The 22956-nt window shown below is 46.0% G+C and overlaps 1 protein-coding gene across 7 annotated transcripts; it reads right to left on the bottom strand.

Moving 5' to 3' along the window:
• Positions 1-221: 221 nt before the first annotated feature.
• ATG4B (autophagy related 4B cysteine peptidase) lies at positions 222-22688 on the bottom strand. 7 transcript variants are annotated; one of them, XM_049803922.1, is made up of 15 exons: positions 22593-22688; positions 21674-21845; positions 20788-20879; positions 16187-16285; positions 15574-15645; positions 13383-13481; positions 12401-12502; positions 11576-11648; positions 10431-10510; positions 7051-7247; positions 5914-5992; positions 5025-5170; positions 4323-4379; positions 3936-4029; positions 222-2071 (listed from the first exon to the last, which is right to left on the bottom strand). In XM_049803922.1, exons 2-15 carry the CDS (start codon positions 21730-21732, stop codon positions 1998-2000), a joined length of 1323 nt encoding a protein of 440 aa, XP_049659879.1. In that variant the 5' UTR covers positions 21733-21845; positions 22593-22688; the 3' UTR covers positions 222-1997. The 7 variants fall into 7 exon arrangements, 6 of the variants coding, with proteins under 6 accessions (XP_049659879.1, XP_049659880.1, XP_049659883.1 ...); XM_049803923.1 differs by having other exon boundaries at positions 21674-21758; positions 22593-22667; XM_049803926.1 differs by lacking the exons at positions 5025-5170; positions 5914-5992.
• Positions 22689-22956: the final 268 nt, after the last annotated feature.

Genomic DNA, 22956 nt, shown 5'->3' with positions numbered 1-22956 from the left:
ACATTAACTTGGCAGTTCCAAGCAGCCAGCAGCAATTCTATCAGATACACCAAAAGGAAGATAAAGTCACCATTGCACAGTTTGACTTTTGCTCCCATCTGCCTTCATTGCCCAGAGTAAAAACTACAATAATTTTAACAGCATTCCCAACTGTGCTGCAGGGTTACCAGATACCACCCACCACCACCTTCAATTCATGTGCAAGAACATTAGGACAGGCGAAGATTTTAGATCTGTTTATTCAGATACAAATCGAAAGCAGATGAATGGAGCACAGCCCCACTTCCTCTGCTGCCTCTTCCCCTAACTACAAGAGAGAAGAGGAGAAGCAGGCAGAAAGCAGCAAATAATAATTTAGTGACAGAAGCATTGTGGTTCCCAGTTCAAACCTCTGCTTTTGGATAGCATAGGGACAGTTAGAGCATCAGTAGGTCAGTCGCAGGGGAAACAGGTCATTTCTAGCCAGCTGTCACGACCCTTGGGCACAAAAGCATCAGCTGACAGGTTCCAATCCTAAATGTACAAAACCAAGCCTTGTAAACAGGTTTGCAATCTGCAGCATGCATTAAGGAAGCTACTTCAGCAACTTCTATTGCAGTTTGCATTATGGCAGCTCTCCTCAACAGTTCACCTCTCTCTGAATTCTATGCAGAGAAGGACCCCAGGCAGAGCTATCATCTTAAAGTAGCTAAAATTTCCAGTATAATTGGACCTTCTCAAGGCATTCTGTCTTTACTGCCCTCTTTAGGATAATTACTTGACATGGGTTTCTCTGGGTTAGCTCCTACAGTACCTTTGTGCATACTCTGCAGGGAGGGGTAGCTGGCAGAAGACAAAAGGAGAGGCACCAACAGAGCTAGGAAGCCTACTCGACCTTCAGGCACCTCTTCCGATTTGGAAGGGGAATGTCTAACAGGAGTAGTTGGAGAACTGCTGAACAACCCACCGAGAACACCTTGAGGAATTTTACAGCTCATATTTTTGGTACCAACAGGATTAATTCCCTAGACACCATGCCAGCACGCTGGGGCGCAGGCACAAGACTGGCAGATCTCAGTTGTCCTGTTTTTACCTCTCTCAGCTGTGGAATTTTTTTTTTCCCAGGGCTATGGAAACCAGTTCTCTGCTTGAAGCAGCTTTCCTGAAGATACTTGCTGTAGAGATTAATCCATCATAGAAGCACGATGCTTTATTGACTCACTGAGCAAAACCACATACATTTTCTATTCTCTTTCCATTCTTTCCGCTGTAATTTGAACTGAGATAGATTGAGATGTTCCTTCCCAGCAGCATGGGTCTGCTCCACACTTTCCCAGACAGCCTTTTGCTTATTGAACTACCAGTCGCTTCTAAGTTCCCTCAACTTCCTTTTCATAGGATGTGAGCAGGTATGGGGTACTACACCTGTGAGGAAGTGCTGTGTACTGCAAAGCAGGAACAGGATTTGTACTGTAGGAAGCCTGGCCACCTGCACTCCAGGGGCTTCACAGCTGTCTTGTTGGACACATCTGCTGTTCATTTGCATTGTGAGCTGCAGTCAAAGTTGGCCAGTGAGAAGAGAAGCTGCTAAGGGCATTAACTGTACATTTCACCTGCTAAATGATGGGTGGCTCTATTTAAGCTCCAGAGGGGAGTCCCCACGTAAGGATTTAGCGCTCTAACAATTTCTATGCCTCCCCCAGAAGGCCAACTGACCTGCTGATGTAACAGATAGGCTTTGAACTCCTAAGCACCACTGCATCCACTTCCAGCAACTGTCTTCTGCTGAGAAATTCTGACTCCAGCCAGTAAGGCTATAATACCCACTTGGTTCTTCATCCCAACGCAGACAATGCACGCTCCGCTCAGAGGCTGCACAGAATGCCAGGATGGACAAGAGGCGGGGATGGCAGCAAGCGCCTATGAAAACCGGTAGCCCCAGGCTCTCGAAGGAGCTTCCCTCCCCCCCTTCTCCCCACACATAACACAAATTTGCAGAGTCAGTTTCCTATTTGTTTTCAAAGGGATAGGATTTCAAAGTCTTCATCTTCTGAGTCAAAGAACCTTTCCAGTCTGTCAGCATCAGAGGAGTCTGCAAGAGAAAAAGAAAACACTACCTCTGTGGGATGCACTGACTGCTCATCATCAGTGACACCAGCAGCTGGAGGGCAGCAGAGTTTGAGTGTCAAGTGCCTGCAAGTTCCAAGAGACTCAGTAGCATACCTGAACAAAGGCTCTGAGGAGGGATGAGAACATGTAGCGGAAAATGCACTGAAGAGAATTACGTGGTGCACAGAAGGTGTGCTGCGTTTCACAGATCCCAAACACAGCCCTGGTGCAGTGCAACTCTGCTGTGACCGTTTTGTACAACCTTCCTGTGCAGCAGCTCTGTATTAGCAGAAGACTGTTCTGCCTCAAGAGGCTCAAAATAGGAGAACTTGCCCAGGTCTGGACTAATATCCATTTAGGTCCTCCCCCCACCCCCCCATGTAATAGAGACTTTCTGCTATAGCAGCCTTTGATCCAGCTGCTGGGTAATGTAATTACACAACATGCACTCTCCCAAAAGCAATTAGTACGGTCCGTTTTGTGAGGAAACATAATGTAATTGATCCCTCCTGTCCATCCTTCGAACCCTATGGTGAGGAGGGAGCACATACTTAAAGGGGAAGCAACTTTACCATAGGGGAAATCCAGGTGAGAATGTATGGGCAAACTGGGGAAGTAAAGGAGAAACCTCCATTAACTCAGGCTTCAAGAAAGCACTCACTGGACTTGGCAGAACAGCCAGCCAAAAGCTAAACTGCAATAACTGATGACTGGGGACAGAGAAGTGCAAAGCTGCAGCCCCCCCTCAAACATTTTGTGACAAGCTTTAATCCCACAGTAGAGCATGCAAATGCCTAGTGTCACTGTTTTTGATCAACCGCAGTGCCTGTGAGTGCTGGCAGCACAACTTCCAGAGGTGCTCCTCAGAGGAGCAGTCCCCTTCACTTAAGACAGACAGCAGAGAACCCAACCAGCTGGGGAAAATAAGGACAAGGGGCTGGACAGTCATGAAAGTACAATTACTCCTTCTAGTGAGGGGTGGGACTGTAAGAGAAAGAGAATGGACACAGCAGACAGGAGAGGCTCTACAAGCTACGGAAGACAGAGAAGGGCAAGTAGCCTATTATAAAAACATTTTTAAGAGTAAGAAAGGCAGCAAATAGGGACAATTTAATACAGGCAAGGATCAACTGACAGTTTAAGGAATCAAGCATTCTTACAGAAAAGGACAGTGAGGTAAGAAAGGCTTTGCAAGTTCATGCTAAGGGAGAGAGAGAGAGCAAGGCAGCACAGGGTGCAGGATGCAAGTGACAGGACATGGTCCAATGCCTGCTGACAGGGTAAGCTTGTCCACACATACTCACTCCTCTTGGAAGAAGCTGTCACTGGCTCTATCTCCTGCAATGTTTGTGCACATTATTGACATGATAAGCAGAGCCTGACAGCCAAGATACTGCCCAGCGCTTGTTCCTTTTTGCATTGGTAGTGGCACATGCACAGGGAAGGAGTACCTTACACTGGAACTAAGTTTGACCAGCCCTGTCTGTGACAATTTTCATTACCTAGAAACTCAGTTTTCAGCCTTTTCAATGGACCCTTTTGATTCCTCCAAGCATCCCTTTACAAATCATAAAATCACATTGCTGTAATGGCCTATGAACTTGTTTTTTCTTGCTCTCAGTCAACATCACCGTTCACAGACTCATTCTAAAAATAATCCTGAGGCACTGTGGGATCTGCAAACCACTAGTTGAAAGCCAAAGAACTAAACCAATTGGCCTAAGAGCTCCAGATCAAACTCCAGGCAGAATAGGAACATACTAGAAATCACCATGCAGTTCCACACAATTTCTGGAAAACCAAAGGGACGAGCTCACCCTTAGCTCTACCTCCCTGTGTGGCCTCACCTGGTGTGAGATTCAGGACATCGGGGTTGGAGAAATGCGATGGCTGGCGTTCAACCAGTTCGAACATTGGCAGCACTCCTCTTACCAGGGACAGCTGTGGAGCAAGAGTAAAGCCATGAGAACCAACAACTCTGTACTCACAGTGCTCTGGGTCTTTAAGGGGTAATAATGATCTGTTGGGACTTCAATGCAGCTGAAAAAACACTTCTCAAATCTTTGACTCGCATCAATCAACAGAATTTCAGAGCTGTGCTCTTTTTGATAGTTTAGTAAACTATTTTCATATGCTTTAAAATGGGATCATGCTCCAGAGAACATGGTGTCTGTGCAGTGGTTTGGAAACAAGACAATATGCTGTATTCCTTTCCCAGCGATATAAACACAAACCTTTTTGATTTGCTGGCACCAATTGTTAAAATCCTCCTCTGTGTTGCAGAAAAAGCCCTGAAAAAAAAGGAATTTATCTTTATATATTGTAGATTGATCATTTCAGTCCCAAGGCCTTGTATTAACACCAAGCAACATGACCAGGCCTGCAAGCAGCTAGAACACCTAACTGCCTTGCTTTTAAACTGTGGCTTACACTGCTCTGTTAAACTGAACACTCTCCGTACGCTTGGTGTGACCAGACTACCCAAGTGCTGGAATGGTCTGCTCAATTGCAGAAGGAACACTGGGCAGAAAAAAACCCACATGGAAACAAAGGGCAGGCATCTCAGATACAACAGAAAACAAGCCACACTGAATCATAATACGGATTCAGGAATGGATTCAGATCTGCCCATCAAAAGGCAGCAATCAAAAGCCCAGACTAAACCTGAAAAGAGGACACTGCCCCATGAGGAATGGCATTTAATTGCCGTGCAAGGGCAACTTTCCTGTACCAAACTGCTTCTTGCACGAGGAGCTGCTTTACCAACATTACTGAAACCCACAGCAGCACTTGCCCAGAGCACAGCATGCCTGTAAAGTAGTACCAACTCATCACCACTGCCTTTGCCAGTTCCCTGGGCAAAAGGGACAGCTGTGAAACAGAGGAACCACAACACTGCTCCTTTGGGTGATCAGAAACAAGCAGCAGGAACGCACCACCGCAATGGAGGGGTCAAGCTCAGCAATGCTCATTCTGCAGGGAGGGTGCTGGCAGTGGAAGCTTTCATCAGGGAGACAGCCGCTGTCACTGGGCTCCACTGCAGGCTGCGTAGTGTGGGGATCCAGGTAAATGAGTTCCTCACCTAGACAGACAGGCAAGGAGACATCAACAGGAAGAACCATGCCAGAAGCTGGTCTTCTGAGACGCAAATGGTGAGATAGAAAGAGGAGGAAGAGCAATGACAGAGCCAGCTCTCGTAACCCCACAGAGGAACCCACGTTCTAGGGACAACTTGCTTTCAGCCACTTTCCCAAATGCTTCTCAGCCAGGCAAAAAGCCAGCTGCCAGCAAAACCACAGTGGCCACTCCACAGCAACACCCTGGGATCAAGGCACAGGCACTATTTGGATACTGTTTCTGCACATGCCTTCCAGGGTCCTGTATAAGCTCAAGTAGGCCCCAGAAATCCAAAGCACAACCAGCTTGAGGTCTCAGGCAGAGAGAGAAATCAGAGGGAAGGAGGAGAATAAAAGGACAACAGTTTGTAGGGTTTCAGGAGGGGGACAACTACAGAACAGTTAAATCCAGCCAAGCCCCTAAAGGGACGTCAGCTCGAACGCAGGAAGAAGTCTCTATCCACACCTCTTTACAGACAGGATTTAGAATTATGCAGTGGACGTTTATGGCCCATACTATGGCCACTGTTCAAAACTACATCACTCAGGTTCTCACAAAGAGGTTCGGTCTGCAGCAGCCTTCCATGCTTCCAGCAGAAGAACCCTGCAGCATGCACCACAGACCAAGCAGGAGAGCTGTACTGCTCCCCAAGCATTTTTTAGCTGGGAGGAGATGCTTGGAAAGTCTTTCAGTACTCTGGGCACTCACCTACATAGCCAATGAAGTAGTGAGCACTGTTTGGTTTCCCTCCGATCACTCCTAGGGACTGAGGCATCATGAAGCAGTGCTGGAAAAGCAATACAGAAAACACACAGCTGACAGACAGTGAGACAGCAGGTGGCAACAAAGGCACACATCCAAAAATGCAGTGGGAAAGTAAGACGGGGACACTGAAAATCAGCAACTCTAGCAGCAGAAACAGCCATTTCTGGAGAGAAGCTCCATCAGGAAGGCTGAAAGCTGCAACGCAGGGCGTTCAAGGAACACGGAAGCAGCTCAAAACCACTTTTAACTGCTGACAGGAACACACAGGCAGACCAAATGGAAGCAGCAGCACTATTCCAGGACCCAGTCCAGACAAGTCCTGGCTTTGCTGCAGTCAGTGACAAGGTCCCCTGGAGCTGTCATCAGGTTGCAACAGTGCTCTCAGGAGGGAACAATCATTCAGGAAACAGTTTAAGTTCCTTATCCAGCTGCAGTAGCCAGCCACCATCTACTGAGTTAATGGCAAGTAACCTTGCGTGAATTTGGAGCTCTCTTACCTGTCCAGCTCAGAGCTTGCTAGCATTAGGACAGCCAAGACAAGGTGCACCGTCTTATGCGTGCACTCTGCACACCCTAAATTCTGCAGCCTGCTGATACTCCAACCTGCAACCGTCTGCCAGCTTCTAGCCTCAGTCTGCAGTACAAGCTCCAGCATCAGAGCCACAAGGAGTTTACAACACTACATTCATTAATGCTTAGGTTGCCTCCAAGCACAGTACAGTTGTGCTGAACAAATGCTTCAGCAGGCCAGTACCTCTAAACACAAATAGGGACCAAGATTAAGTTGTGAGGTAAGATCCTCAAAAAAACCCACAAACCCAACCCACACCAAAAAAAACCCCCAAAACCCCCACCAACCAAAAAGGCCCTAACTCCTCCCCCCGCCATTTTCCTGACTATAGCCTGCAAGAACCCATATCCTGACCTCTGCAAGGATCATCTCTAAACACATTTTTCTTTTGCAAATAGGACAATCACTTCCAAGTATTTTTGCCCCAAAACCAAATTGGAGAAATGACTTAATTCACAACAGGGTCCTTAAGCATCAGAACACCAGGAATTCAGCTCCAGATTCCCTACCTTTAGTGTTTCAATATAGGCTTCATTGATCTCTGTGAGCCCAAGGCGGAGAGGTATCAGCAGCACCAATGGTTTCCACAGTGAGAGCCTATCTCTAACCCCTCCTTCCTCTGGGTACCCGTTATAGAGCACATCTGACTCCACAGCAGGGCATGCTGCAGCTCCAGCACACGGGAAGTTGGACTGGCACAACCGCCCTACAGAAAGGGAACATGAGCAGAAAGCATCAGAAATAACCTCCATTTCTAGACCTTGAGTAATTCTATTCAAGCTCTGATCAACAACTGCTATTCACTAAAAGCCTACAGCACTTAATAAAAAGAAAAGCTTAAAGAGGTCCAGTGCTGGGATCGTGTGATGTGTGTACTCCCTGGAGGGCTTCTGGTAGGGCTCAGCATTTCATCTAAGCTTACATCAAGATTATGCCAAAGCATGCTGTACTCACAGCCACCATCTGGTGGGACATTAAAATGCAAATTCTTCCAGCAGGTGAGCAGCTAAGCAACAACCTGTGCCAACAAGGTTGAACGAGTTGATTAGGAGGTCAGGCAAGAGTCCTGAATTCAGAGAGCGTGTAGGCAGAGAAAAATCTGGTGTGTTGAACTCCAGAGTAGTTCATGGCAGATATGAAGACAGTTGAACTGAATGAGGAAAGCGTTATAGCTTAACAGGAAATATTCACGTGTAATTGGCAGTGTAACGAGATACAATCATAGTGTCTGTCTAGAGCAGTTGTAATTTTCCTAAAGTTCACTAAAGCCTTCATAAATTTTAATCGGGGATCATTCAGAAGCTACTTTAGAGACCTAAAGCAGGATGATTATTAAACTCTGCAATTTCAGTAGGAGCTTTGCCTGTAAGATATGGGGCAGTAAAACTCCTTGGGGCATAAGCACGACATAAGCACTATGCATCCTCATTCTATAGGCTTGACAAACACACAGCCAGGCTGTCATGCAACCAGATTATGTAAATTCTAGTACAGAAACATCTCCAAGCCTACCTGTCTCACTGGCCAATTTCATTACTTGCTGGGCATGTGAAGTAAAAACTCAAACCCCAAAGAAACGCACAGCACTTTAATCATGAAGCCAAGGCAATTAGACAAAATGCCAGAGGCTCATTTAATTTATTCCTGGCCTAAGCTGAATGCCAGGACACTCTAGCAGGTAGGACACCATGTAAACAAACACCTTCATCACCAGCCATTTCAGCAGGGTGTTTGCTCACTACTAAGAGCTTCGAACCCAGCTGAACAAGGAGAACATTACACCCAAGGTTAGAAGAAACAGGACTTTGATCTAAAGCCTCAATATGAGAGACAATCTGCACTGAAGAGGTTGCAGTTGCTCCCTATACTGTCCCTCCTCTCATCCACAGACATAGTTACTGAAGGTCCCGAGAAAACTGAAAGTCATTATTCATAGTGTATTATCCTGTTCAAACAGTAAAATCATGGGGGTTTTTGTTGCAGTAGCCTGCCTGTTCTGATGATCTGAAATAAGCTGCCAAGTCAGGGCTGTTGCTGAACAGGGTGTCACTGCAGGTTTCCTCATCAGGCAAAGCAACTGGCAATCCTGCACTGTGATATGAACATATTTAACCCAAGTTTAAGCAGTAGGGAGCTCGGCACAGAATAAGTTCACCTTGCTTCTTTGGCAGGCTTTGCAGTGCTGTGGTGCCACAGCACAGCACAGCAGAATCAGCTTCCTGGCTGGATTCAAACCATTTCCTGCAAACATATTCCAACAGATTTGACACAACATCTCTCCTGCTGCAGCTGCTGCTATCAGATACTGGCTTTACTGTCTTGTCACCTTTTTTATGAACAGGATCCTCCAATGCCCAGCTAAGAGCCCCTTTCTGATACAACAGACTGAATCGGAAGGGATAAAGATGGATGTTTCTTCACTGCTGTAGCAAAAGGCATTTCCTATGAACCTTAGGCTGAACAGTATTAGTGACCAAATTTAACAGAAGCATGAAACAGCATTAACTTCTGAATGCTTCACTATCGACAGATGTTTGGGGCACAAAATATTTAACACATACCTACAGACATGTAACACATCAGACCCACTCATACAGTGACTTTCAGGTGCTGAACAGGTACATTATGATTCATATTTGAGGAAAATAAACAAACACCCCCTGCACATTACGAGCTGTATGGACATGTTACTTGAAGTGGTATCAGTGCTGAACAGTCAGTGCCACACAGACAAGAGCCTGCAGCATACCCAAGCCTCACAACCAGCACGCTTCAGTTCTAGAAATAATGATTTCAGGCTTTCACACTGGCCCTTGTTTAAGCCAAAGGGCATCAGCACATACCTTCATAGGACTACAAGTACCCAAGGTTAGACAGGCACATCTCAATCAGATCCCATGTTTCTTTGCCTCTCAACTGAGACTACCTGATAAAAGATGTGACTTTGTAAAGTGACTGTCCTGCACTCTAGGGACAAATTGCCTGTTAAATTGATTTTGGCTCTGTGGCAGCCGAAGCCAGCCTAACTGATGCCTGCCACGACCTCACCTGTAATCTTGCACCAGCTCCAGCGCTCACTGGACTGTTCTATGTGCCGTTTCAGAACACTAACCTGGCAGTGTTTTTGTGCTGTGTAAGCGCACTGCCTCATGAGTTAGTCTAAAGCAAGCTAGGGGAAGGCTTGGGCAGCCAGGACCATGCAGGACTGCAGCAACCAGCAAGGCAGGCATTCAGCTTTGGTTACTGCGGCACTGCAGCCCGAGAAAGCATGCTAGGGATGAACACACTGCACAGCTGCTCAGCCTCCAGCACCATCCTATTATCAGGATGCACCAAAAAAAAAAAAAAAAAAAAAAAAAAAAAAAAAAAAAAAAGAAACAACCAGTGAGAACTCCTTAAAAGATGATGAGAGATCCACTCCAGAGATGGATTCCATTCTACTTCCCCCCTCCCCTGCCAATTTTGTTCATTTTCCTCTTCAGCTATCTGTTCTATTTTTCTTACTCTGCCTAATAGCAGAAACATTCCTACCCCATTACATGAGAAAGGAAGCAGCCATTTACTGCTTGCTCCCTGTGGCCATAAACAAGTTTGACACTGCCTTCTCCAAGCAGCTCCCACCCATTGTCTGAAGGTCAGCAGACCTTCTCTCCAGATCCAGAGGCCACAGGGCCAAGTCAGAGGCTTTATCAGATGAAGCAAACGTCAAAAAAGGGGCTTCCTTGCCCTAGAACAGCAATTCTCATCTGGTTTTAGCACGCTTGGCCACAGCTTTAAGACAGAACATTTACTTCATGCTTGTTGTGTTGTACTACTATATGCTCTCCAATTTTTTCTGGCTTCTTGGTGCCAGAGGATATACCACATTCTACCTTCATGTGATACTTACGGATTTCCTCCATCACTACTGTGTTGTCCATGGCTATATGTACTGCCAGTGAACTCCATGTATCAAAAGTTGCAAGTTTTCTACAGGAAAATTAAAAAAAAAAGTAAGCAAGGATTAGTTACAACTAAAAGAGAAAGATGGTGAGGAGAAAGTGGATTAGGAGAGATTGGCTTTCATCAGTTATGTTGTAAAGTACACTTTTATACACATATCAGAGTTGTAGACTTCATTGCCACTAGTAATTATGGCCAGAAGAATAAACAAGATTGCAAGTGGGACCACACCTGGGAATTTGTCACTCAGCAGCTACTAAGTACAAGAGCCCTGATATAATCTCCAACTCAAATCCCATAACTACTGGTTACCAGAAAGTAAGACAGCATAAAAAATAAATAACAACAACTGAAAAAAAGTCACATTTACTTTCTGTACATATCTTGTGATCACCTATACCAGATCCTGGGCTAATTCAGCCTATAGTCTGACCTGGAAAAGCTGCTTTTAGGCAATCCTAGCCTACTCCAAGGAGCTACCTGCTCATCTAATCAAAGTGAGGGAAGAATGGCGATAGGAGGGACATTTCTCCAAATACATTCTGTCCCAGTTAAAGGCAGTCCATGCTCCAGCACTGCTCTGATCCTCTGCCTGTCACCATGGAACCCAGGCAGCAAATATTAATAGTTTCCTCTGCTAATGCATTAGTCACTTGATGGCTCACTGGCAGCTTTTTCGTAATGATGACACTCTTTTCAGGTCAGCAGAGGCAACTCAGAGGCTAGCAGAGATCCAAACAACAGCAACAATCATCTACTCTGACACTTGCTTCTGGTCTGCTGCAGAGTATTATGCTCAGTTCTAGTGGCAAGCACATTACTTGTGGGACATGGAGAAAGATTTTGGGGGGGCTGTCCTCAACTTGAAATCTGTTTTCTCTCACATCCTGCCAGCATCTGAATGACAGAAGGGCTCCTTTCAAGTTCCTGCCCAAACAGGTCGATAAGGTCAAGCAGGTGGCCTGCTAACAGCTTTAAAACATACAGTTGCACTTCAGTCAATAGGCAGAAACCTGTAAGCTAGGAGGTGCTACAAACCAAATGACCCCACTGCGTGGTTCAAAAGATATAAAGGAAAAACACAGCACTTACTTGAGCACTTGTGCGACTGTGTTTGGTCCATACCACTGACCTATGGATTTTCCCTCTCCAACTCCCATCTGGGCTGCATCGCATGAAAAAAACAAAATAATTTAATCAAACAATTTCACCTACACTGTGTCCCTTCCTAATCAGAGTTTGTATTTAATAGGGAAGACATCTCACTTGGAAACATTTTTGAGTCAGCAGAATCTACCCTTTCATAGGGTATCTTAGTGTAGATGGGAGTGAGAAGCATATCCTGAAGGACCGTAAAGCAAATCCTTTCCCCAAAATGCAATAATGCAGAAGTTCAAAAGGCAATGTTACCTCAGAAGAAATTTTACTTAGTTTGATTACCAGACCACCCCTGTAATCTGCAATTCTGTTCGCTGAAGCTATAAGTGCGTTAACACCCTATAGGAAAAACTGGAACAGGCTGTTCCGATTTGTCAGGGAAGTTTATATCAAAGTGAGATCCTTCCTTAGCCCATTTGCTACTTCTGAGAATTTCTTCGCTCAGCAATCTTCTCATATTACAAGGTCCTAGTGAGAACAGCAACCCCACGCGTTCCTCTCACCTTAGCTAGCATATGGAAAGTGATGCTGAATATAACCTAAAGCATTAGGCAAACCTGACGGCCTTAATGGAGTCAAGAACAAAAATCCATCATAATCCATAATAAAGAGTGGTAGTTTTACACCATGTCAGAAAACAAGCAGCATAGTTGGGGTTTTTTTTTGGCTAAGCTGGTAAAACAAACACAGAGTGATGTTCTGCACTCGTGGGAAACCCAGACTGAATAACTCCACACTCTTCAGCACCCAGACTCTTACCTATTTGGTGAATGGAGTAGTAGCTGTCTTTTTTGTCAATGAAGGCATTAAGAACGTTGAAGTAATTATCCATCTGCCTCTTCCCTTTTATCCACCTCCAGTCTAAGACAGACAAGGGGATATATGAAACAAAACATGGTGTTTATTAGCAACTAGAGGCCGCAAGCTACAATTCTTTTCCCTGTGCATCAATCAACTGACCCAATTTTCATGTCACTACCTTATCATTAGGCATCCGAGGCATTCCCAACAGTAAAGGATTAATTTTAAAAGTAAGCTTTCTCACAGTTGAGACAAAGGAATATCACCCACAGAAAAGCAAATAAACAAAAAAAATCAGAAAACACAAATTGTACCTCTATCCCACAGATGGGAAATAGGATTACAATTTGTCATTGACAGGCATGAACTACGTATTCTGGGGAAAAAAAACAGGTGACCTCGCTATAAAAATCCTCCTCCACAAATTCAAAGGGCATCATAACTGTCAAAAACCCACTCCAATATAGCTGCTTACAAACCAAGCACAGGTCAAGCACAAGAACAGAAGTATTCAGGGAGAGGAGACTACACGCAGTAAGTGAGGGCTTTACGACAAATCTGAACTATAAGTAAGAACTATAAGTAAGAATCAACATACTAAGTTGTTCTAAACTTCAGCTATATAAAAAACCCTTCAAGAAAAATCTACTGCATGCTTGGCTTCAGTGGATTTAACTACATGTTCCAGGGCTCTGCTTTGTTTTAAGGCTTGGACAACTATATCTTTTTATGTGGAGTTGTAGACAGTGGGGGAAAAACCTGCTGGAGGGTTTCCAGTAGACTGTTCTCTCAACAGCCCTGAAATTGAGGACACTGAAGAAAAACTTATAGAGCCCTCAGCAATTATCAGCTGTAAGGACAGCAGATAACAAGGGCACAAGTACTACACTTGTGGGAGCACATGGCCCTGGAAGTCAGTACAGGCTGTGCACTGGTTTACCTCTTCCCAAATGCCTGCAGACCAAGGCCTGAGCAAAGATCATCTGGCCACACCGCAACATACAGCCCCAGCCAGTATCAGATGTGGGACCGGTTCCTCCTGTAAATGAGGACAGAATATAAATACGTAATGAATACTAAAACAGTGCCAAGAGGGAGAAGAAATGAAAGCACTCTAAGTCTGCATGGGTAGCAGGTTCACCCAAGAAATCAGGCAGGGAATAAGGACTACCTTAGCTCACATACCCAAGACTAAGAAACAAAAATGTAGTTATCAGTGAGTAACTTAATGGCATCTCTTAAAAACAAACAAACAAAACCCTCTAACACTAACTGAAAGGGGAAAAAAACTTCAAAGAAAGTCCAAACAACTCAACTAGAAAGAGCTGAATTTCTCAGGAGCACAACAGCCCTTGAGCCTAGCTGCAGACTTCCAGCCCACTTCAGAGACACATTTCTACACAGAGGTGCTTGTTACAGGCACCTCTTGTAATCCTCATCTTGAGAAGGCAACTCGTCATGCAAAACAAATCAGTCCCAAGGAATTCCCACATCGTAAGCAGCTATGACTGGATGAGATTCCAAAGTGAACATCATAGTTAAGCCAAAAAAACCCAACCAAACCAACCCACCAGCCAAAAAAAGCCACCCCAGCAATGAAAAAACCACATCCTACATAGTATTGGAGAATAAGCTGGATATTAGCTCACACTGAAAAGTCTGAGACAAAGGCCTCAATGGTGGAAGCATTTCCCTGACAGAACTTCAAAAGGAAACTGCTGCTTCTCCACTGAAGCTCTGGTATTATTACAAGCTTCATAGGTAAAATGTTTAGTGTGACCACAGCAAGTGAGCTGTCTTACAAGCACGCAGTCAGCTGCGCCTTAGCACAGCTGGTAGAAGTAGTTTCTTTGTAATACTGCTTTCTTCTTTCAATCCTATGCAATTACTCTGCACAAAAAGCACAGGGAGAAAAATCACCCAAGAGAACTATTTAATCAACTTCTGGATGGTCAGCAGCTATCTTCTGTAATTTTGCCAGCAATTTTTAACATATACAACAGCCTAAACTGATAATGTGTTATAAAATTAGCATAAGACATTCCCCTTACCCTCTGAAGAGCTTACAATATTTAAGTAGGCAAGCATAAAGAGGGAAGTGGCCAACAATAAAAGGGATAACTGGGAGAAGAAAGACTGAAAAAGGAAAAGGTTTACTGTACAACATGCAAATTGTATCTATACTGTAAATGGGAAATGACTCAGAAAATGGGATTTCTTTTCGCCCCCCTGCCCTTTAATAACTCACATAGAAACCCCAATTGTGTTTGTGAGCCATAGTTAAACACATGCTAACCCTTCAATTTCAAACGCATGTTTAACTATGGCTCACAAACAGGAATTTAAAGGGATTAAACTGCATCCAAGATGTCTCATAGCTTGTTAGGCAAAGGGTTTCTCAGTAGGAAAACAACAGAACAAGCCAGAAGGACCAGCTACCAAGAAGTCTGTTTTCCAAATCTAAGCCATTTTCCCCATTGACTGCTGGGGATGATGTTGACACTGGGGACACGGATGGGGCTTGGAGTCCCATTTACCTGTTCTCGGATCTCTTCTGATACACCTTCCACCTAGTACACAAAACCAAACCACAGAAGAGACCATGCAGAATACCATAAGGAATGAAGACATCCTCCTTTGAGTTCACTAAAAAATGTTCCCCATATTACTACAGCTCCCGTGTGTAACAGCCACTTCAGGCATTTAAAAACCCCACACACAAACCCACACATGGTTTAGAGCAGATGCACAAAGGCAGTAATTTCTGTATCACATCTCTAGCTTTCATCATTTTAATCCAATTCAAGCCCAAGAACATCATTAAATAATATTTCACGTTAGACTTATGTAGGATCTAATGAACATGAAGTACAAAAATCTACCCATGCTGCTCAAAGAAAGGATGTTTCTAGGTAGGCTTCCCAAACTCATTCTTGTGTCCTTTTTCTAAACACTGTTATCTCTCATACCCAAGGGGATGAGGAATTCTCATTATCAGATAAACAAAAAGCCTATCCTATCAATTAAATGAAGTGCATTAATGTTATGCTTGTGGGGACTGTTTTATTAGGTAGAGATAACCGGATTATCGTCATTTCCAGGATGTACTTAGACTCATCCACAGTACATACCAATAGCAGGGAAGTTCTTTCTGTAGGTGAACCAAAGCCGAGAGGTCACATCCAACAGGATCTCTTCTTTCTCTGAAAAATTTTCAGAATCAAAAGGCATGCACATGAGGGTAGCACCAAACACAGCTAAATCCATCTCCCACTCACCTTCCCTAATGACAACAGCATTCTGCTCCTCACACAGTCTGCATGCCCAGAGAGACAAAATCGGGCTGAGGAACAGGACAGTGCCACTGTGCAGAAGAAACTTTCTTTTTCCCCCCAAAGAGGTGCAATCAACCCAAAGACACTGTGGCCACAGGCAAATTATGAAGCAGTAAACCATCTTCGTGCCTTTCCCCTGAGCTATCCCCTGCCCTCAACCATCCTGGCCTCATGACACAAGTCCCAATAACTACTATATGGTAACTTTCTACACAAAAATATTCCAGAGCCTGCGGAGATGGCCAGACAGAAATATGGCAGTTATGGTCTGGATGCTTTGCCAGCAGACAGACAGACTCTGCAGTGTGTTTATAAGGTTTGCAATCACCTTGCTGCTCAGAAAGCAAAGTGCAACACTAACAAAGTCCTCTGGAGTATTAGAGAACGTTGCATCGTGCATGCAAAATACCTGTAAAAACACTGTATTTCCGGCCAAGGATCCAAACAGGTTCTTTGGTCTCAGGGAAGTCTTCATATTCAAACCTGAGAGTGTCATAGGTAAGAGTAGCTAGAAAGAAAAAGAAGAAATTATATATCTTCTATAGCTGTTCCTTGTGTTTTAAAAAATCATACAAAACTACAGAATCAGAGCTGCTGTAGCCCAGTAACTTACACACCCAGAGCACCTGGCTTTAGCTCACAAGAAAAGGTCCAGCTCCCCTTGTGGCCACCAACCCTGGAAAGCAGAGAGAGCTGACACAGGCCTGGCTCACTCCTGGCTGTTCCACAAGCAGAAAAGCAGAGGGATTTCCAGGTTAGGTGAGCTCTATGTTCTGTCCAGTGTAGAAAACGGTCAAGAAAACACCTAGAACTTCAGCTGGCAGCTGCTCTCTCTTTCCCAGAACAGGCATCATTGTGCACATCATCAGCAATGATACCGAGGTCCTCTTTTCAAGTGAGCAAAGTGATTAAAATCCTTCTTCCAGAGAATATAATTTTTGGTGGTGGAACACAAGAAGCACAGATTGCATTAAGATAGGAATTAAACTTTGCTCTGCAAGTCAGTCCCTCCTTGAAAGGCAATGAATCCAGCAGTAGTCACCACATGCACTGAAAACAGCCTGCAGCTTGAGGAGCAGCACTGCCTTTACAAATATCACAATAAAATCTGAGGAACGCAGAGCTGTACTTGTTCACAGGCGATAGACAAACCTTGTGTCTATTTTACTGGCTCCCTTCACAGCACGGCACCCATCAGTGCCTAAGTATCCATCCTCTTACACAACCACTACAGAACAACTCAGCAGCACAGGCTGCCCTTGGATCAGGGTAGTTTAAACTTTTGTGCAAAAGGCACAGGGAATGGGGAGGGGAAAAAAAAAAAAAAAAGGAGAGTTGGATGAACCATGCTCCGCTCGGCCTGTATTTGGAAATAAGGCACTTTAAAGTGGTCTGGGAACCCTGGAAATGAACCATCTAATTTTGTAGGTGTGAATTCTTTAACAAACCACCTATAAAATTTAAAGCAGACCTAAGCCAGATTGTTCTGTAACTGTTTCAGTGGCTACTGAAAATATCTCTCACAGCAAATGCAATAAAATGTGCGGTAATGCGACACTAGTTTAAAACAGGGCAACAGACTAAACGACCACAAGCTCCCCTCAGCCCCGTTTTCTGTGAAAGCCACCACCCTCCATAGCGCACGCCTCGCTTTTTGCTTCCCAGGAGAGTCACCTACTGCTTTTTTCCCGTGCTGCCTACATAGCAGACCTCGCCCTTCTCACGAGTAGAAGTCATCTACAGATGAGCTTTCCTCCCAATCATTCCCCGCTTAGCTTTCCAAAGCATTATCTGGTGCACCAGTAAATAACAACTTAGCAGATTTGCATCAACAATAGCTCCAGAAAGTCACCACAAAGTTCTGCTCCCTCTCCTTCCAGACATCTAGGATACTCCATGTTGTGCTTGGGCAAACAAGCTACACAAGACATTTTGGCCTCCTGTAGGTACTTCATCAGCCTTCTGCCCCTGTGACTTGAAATTCCAATACCAAATGTCAAAGAAAATACTTAAGTAGCAGCAGCAAGACACCATCACTAAGACCAGCTACTCTTTAAGTAGGAACCCTGGCAATATCGATGAAAATAGGCTCCGAAATCAAATTCTGAATTAGACTCTGGCCCTAACCACAGCCCAACAGATTTAAAGCAAGTTCCTTGGGTGAATTAGTCTACAGACTGTTTCAGGCACATTTAGGATAGCACGGCCCACATGTTCCCATTCCTATCCAGTGATGTGACTTGTCAACAGCCACCTAAGCAAAGCAATTCTGCTTGCACAGAAAAGTTCCAGCAAATTAATGCAGTCTGTTCCTCTAACAAACTTTAGCAGGGAAATTAAGAATTTCTTTACCAAACACTAGCCAAACTTTATGAATCCCCAGCAGTCCATGTTTTCTGTACCTATCTTCACTTAATAGCTTGGCTTGCTTTGCCTTGCTTCTTGCTCAATGTCGGAGATTTCTTTCCAGGGAAGGAAGCGACGTGACTTCTGCAGATGTTTTCAAGAGTGCATCACTTTCTACTTTCTCCCTTAACTTTCAGAAGTTCCCCTTTGGGGTGAGACATTACAAATTTATTCTAACAGCTCAAAGAAAGGCTAGTTGTTAGGATTTTTTAAAATTCAGTGTGTCACCCAATACAATCTTAACATAAAAACTGAAGTTCTCGGGTTTTAAAGCTGCAAGAAATATTTTGTGGTTTATTTTGTCAGTTCTCAAGCTTGCTGCGAATCCAGGGCTCTGTTAAAAGAGCCTCAAATAGCTTAAATAAAATGACTGAAACAAGGATGCTACACAGAAACTATCAAGCTACCCACCAACCCTCTTTCTCCTTCCTAGCAACATTTCCTTGCCTTCTCAAATGTCATACCCTGTGTGGCTCCACATTTCGCAGGGCATTAGGTCCTTCGCAAGCAGAGGATTTACAACTGGCAACCTCATGGCAAGGATTTGCTGGAAAGGGGCTGCTGGAGTCTCTCCCCTTCAATCAAAGCTAGGAGAGGAAGGGGTCAGCAGGCAGGAGGGATTCCCAGGCTGCCCGCCGGACCAGCTGCATATTCAGGGAGCACAGCGCATGCAAACTACAAGTGCCATGACACTGCACATTCAGGAGGAGAGTTTCAGACTTGCAGTCCTTCAGCTGAATGCCCAGCATCTGGGCTCTGTGCAAAGGTCCTGCAGCTCCAGTGGCACATCTGAAAGATGCAGTCAGACATTAGTGCACATGTTGTTTTTTTGGAAGAATATACTTGCCACCATCTGAAAAGGCACAACTATTAAATGCAGGAGTTGAGGTTTCATCTTCACAGGGAGGAAAATTCAAGTGAGTGCTCCCAGTTAGTATCAACGATGTTGTAATGGGAGCAGTAAACTCCCCACAAGGCTTGAAGCCACTAAGCGTTTCCTTTACAAACACCTGCCTTCATACACTCTGGCACTTTTTCAAAACTACATCCACTGTGCTATTGCCCAGATGAGCTAAATATGAGCCAAATATGAGCCAGTGGGACCCAAACAATTCAGGCAGGGGTACAAAGAGTGTCACAGCTTGCACTGGAGCCTTTCTCTCCCTCTTACAGTTAGAGGCAAAGGGTCTGAAAATAAATAAAACTAGAAATTCACCAAGCAGAAATCCTATTCAAAGATGCTCCTTTCAGAGCTGCAAAAGTCGTGTGAGATCAGCAGATTTCTCAGGCAGCACTCCAAAACTTCACCTTCAAGAAGCCCTCAATCTGTTTTAAATACCAACCTCTGAGCATCCAAGACATTAGAGCAGCAGCCTCTGCAGAAAATCCAAGTGCAAATCAAATACAACAGTTCAACTTCTCTCTGTGCACAGTGGATTTATAGTTAAAAAGCCAAGAGTTTCAGCCGTGCAAAGCACACCCGCAGAGAGGCAGCCTCGCTTTCCAGGAGCCTTGGGCATGCTGTGAACGACACGAGGTTGGCCAGATCTCTGCCCCATGGGCACACCTTCCACAGGGTCTGCTGCAGTGTCCCAGAACACCTTCTCACCCCACACCCTACCAAGAAAGCCTTGACAGAGTTTTGTACATGCCACTACAGAAAGCACCTACATTAAACAACCTAGGTAAAGGCATTCAGACTAAAACCACATTAAATAGCAGCATTAAACCTGAACGTCTGAGTTCTCTTCTACTTTTTTGCATGTGGCTAGATCTACTCAGTTACAGAACAGCAGACCACATCACAAAAGCCTGCCTTGTATGAAGTGCAGGGAAACAACCCTTGACATACCCAGCACAAGCCTGCAGTATCAGAGACTTTCAGTATCAGTTTACTAAACATGAGTACATGCAAGGTTATTGAACAGCTATACAGCATCATCTTGACATAGTCCAAGAAAAACTGTCTCAATACATAGAATTAGGGTAGAGGGTGAAATCTTGCCTCTGTTCTTATATTCATAAGCTGTACAGTGAAAAAACTGAGCTAAAAATATTATCCCAACTTGTAATAAGCTCCCACATAAACACAGAAGCACAGCTGGGCACCGGGAAGCAGACCTTGACTGGTGATGACAGTTTGCAGATGTGCTGAAGGCAAGATATGGGCTTAAGGCAAATATCAAGTCCTTGAGAGCCACTAACTTTATCTGCTTTACCAAAAGCAAAGCTATTCGTTTTTCTATCAACTTTCAAAAACAAATAACAAGTCAAAACTTCGATGACTCAAATACAAACATGGCAAATATCAAGTCCTTGAGAGCCACTAACTTTATCTGCTTTACCAAAAGCAAAGCTATTCATTTTTCTATCAACTTTTGAAAACAAATAACAAGCCAAAACTTCGATGACTCAAATAGAAATATGGCAAGTGATCTTCCCTGTGGTCTGCACAGCAAAACAGCTGATGTTCACTGCAGCATCAATCATCTTAGTTACAGTTTGCCTATACAGCTTAGGCGTTTTGTTGAAAACCTTTTTATACAAAATACTGAAGCAGGGATTTAGAGCATCACATGGAAGGAAAACAAGGCTTTGCAATACCTCCCTTCCCAAACTGCTTTTCAGTCTTCCCCAAGTCTCTGGAGAGGCCTCTCTCCGACACTGTAATGCTCCTCAGGCAGCACCTGCAACAGCTTAGACACATTTTCCCCGAGTCCTTCAGCCTCCAGTTACCACCACCACAAAAGAATCAGAAATGGAGCAGACAATCATCTCCCTCAGCTGATAAAGGTACATCACCTGAGATAAAGCAGAGAGGAGGAAAGCTACTGAATGTAGGATGTTACAAAAGAGAGTCAAGAACAGGTAAATTTATTGTGTTAGTAAAGCTTATTGTTGAAAAACGCATAGAAAACAGATAACCAAAGAACAGCCCGAACCCTTATTTCTGGCCTTTGCAGAAACTAAGCTCTTTCAAACAAGACAAATCCCGATTATCTAAGCAACAACAAGGAATTTAGAGACAGCCAGGGAGGAAAGTCAGTTAACTGGAGCGTGGCATCTTCTTGGAGGCCCAGAGCAAGCAGCTCAAAGTCTGCTTGTCAGGTCTCCAACTGTCTCAGGAGCAGGGCTGGATGCGAAGGGGCTTGAGCTCTCATTGCTCCAAGGCAATGAGAGCCCCCACACTTTGTATAGAGGGGATCCAGCCCTACTGTCTATCCCAGCAAAGTTTTCCTTCCCTTGAGAAGCCCTGCAATGCTTATGCAAAGGGAAAGCAAACATATCTCCCAGCTCATGTTGTATTAGTTCACTTGCTAGAATGTGTTTTGTTCTCAGGAGCAAGAGACTGGATGCAATGATGTGCAAGGACGCACCAGGCAGAAAGTTGGGACGCTATCAACCGGACTACACTGACAACAGAAGCGCCTGCACCAAGGACAAAAACAAGTCAAAACAGTAGTCTGGAGGAATGAGAACTACAGATTACCTCCGCATACACATGCTCGCCCAACGCAGAGGAGGAGCCCACGTGGAACAGGAAAACATTCGTTATTATGGAACAACACTTATCTCTGCAGAGGGTGGATGAAAGCTGTTACTATGCGAAGGCTAGAAGGAAGTCCCAAGCCAAATGCCAACATGCTTCCTTTTATCTCCCCCTGTATGAAAACAAAATCTCTATTGCAAACAGCCTTGACGGCACTCTCAGGAAAGGTGACGACCAGTCACGACGAGCGGCCAAGTTGCCTTTACCCCTTGACGCAGCAGAAGGCAGCCACAGCGCCTGGGGAGTGGAGCACAGCACAAGGACACCCGCCCCACCACCGCTTCGGGAGCCGAGCGCAGCACCGGGACACCTGCCCCGCCACCGCCCGGGCCCTCCGGTTCGCTTCCCGGGAGGCCCCGTCCAGGCCACATCGCCAAACAACGCGGAAAAGCTCCAGGCTTTTTAAGGACAACGACGAAAGACGGGCTGGGAAGGGTAGGAAGGATTCCCCCCCCCCCCCCCTCCGCTGAGCTGGCTCCCTCTCGGCTCTGGCCTGCACCGGCGGTACCGGGGTCACCGCCGGGCCGCCCCGAGCCTCCACCGTTCCTCGTAGGGGAGGCGGCCGGGCCCCTTAGGGCCCCACAGGGCTGGGGACGCCGTTTCCAGGGCCGTGCCCCGGAGCGGTGATCGGGCCGGGCGGCGGTGGCTTCTCCCGCCGCCGGCCGGGCAGGGACCGCGCCTCAGAGCGCCGGGGGAGGCCGCGCCGCTCCGGGCCGGGCCGGGCCGCCCGGGCCTGGGCTGCCCCGGGAAGCCACAGACCCCAGGGGGCCTCCGGGCCGGGCCGCGGGCTACCTGAGGGGGAAAGCAGCCGCCCTCCCCTCGGTCGCGGCGCGGGAAAGAGGCCGCCCCCGCCACCCACCTGCGTCCATGGCGGCGGCCGCGCCGAGGGCTGCGGCCGTTGCCGTCCCCACCGACACATACGCCCCGGCGCAGCCCTGCGCGGCTGCTGGCGCGAGCGCGGCGCCCACCCAATGGGAGCGCAGCTCGCCGCCGGGCTCCGCGGCGGTTGGCTGCCGGCGGCGCTCGTCACGGTTCGGTGCGCCGCGCGGCTTCCCCCGCGCACTGGGGGCTGCCATTTTGCCGTACGGAGGGGCGACGCGGAGAGGGTAGAGGCGTCGGGTCGGCAGCGGAGCTGAGGCTGGGGGAGGCGGCGTGGCGGCGAGTAAGGGCTCTGCCCGCTCCGCGCGGCGCCGGCAGGAGCGGCCGGTAACGCGTACTCCAGA

This window comes from Accipiter gentilis, chromosome 6 (assembly GCF_929443795.1).
Source record: "Accipiter gentilis chromosome 6, bAccGen1.1, whole genome shotgun sequence".
NCBI classification, from domain to species: Eukaryota; Metazoa; Chordata; class Aves; order Accipitriformes; family Accipitridae; genus Astur; species Astur gentilis.
The sequence above is the reverse complement of the archived record's forward strand: the minus strand, read 5'-3'. Positions and strand labels throughout refer to the sequence as shown.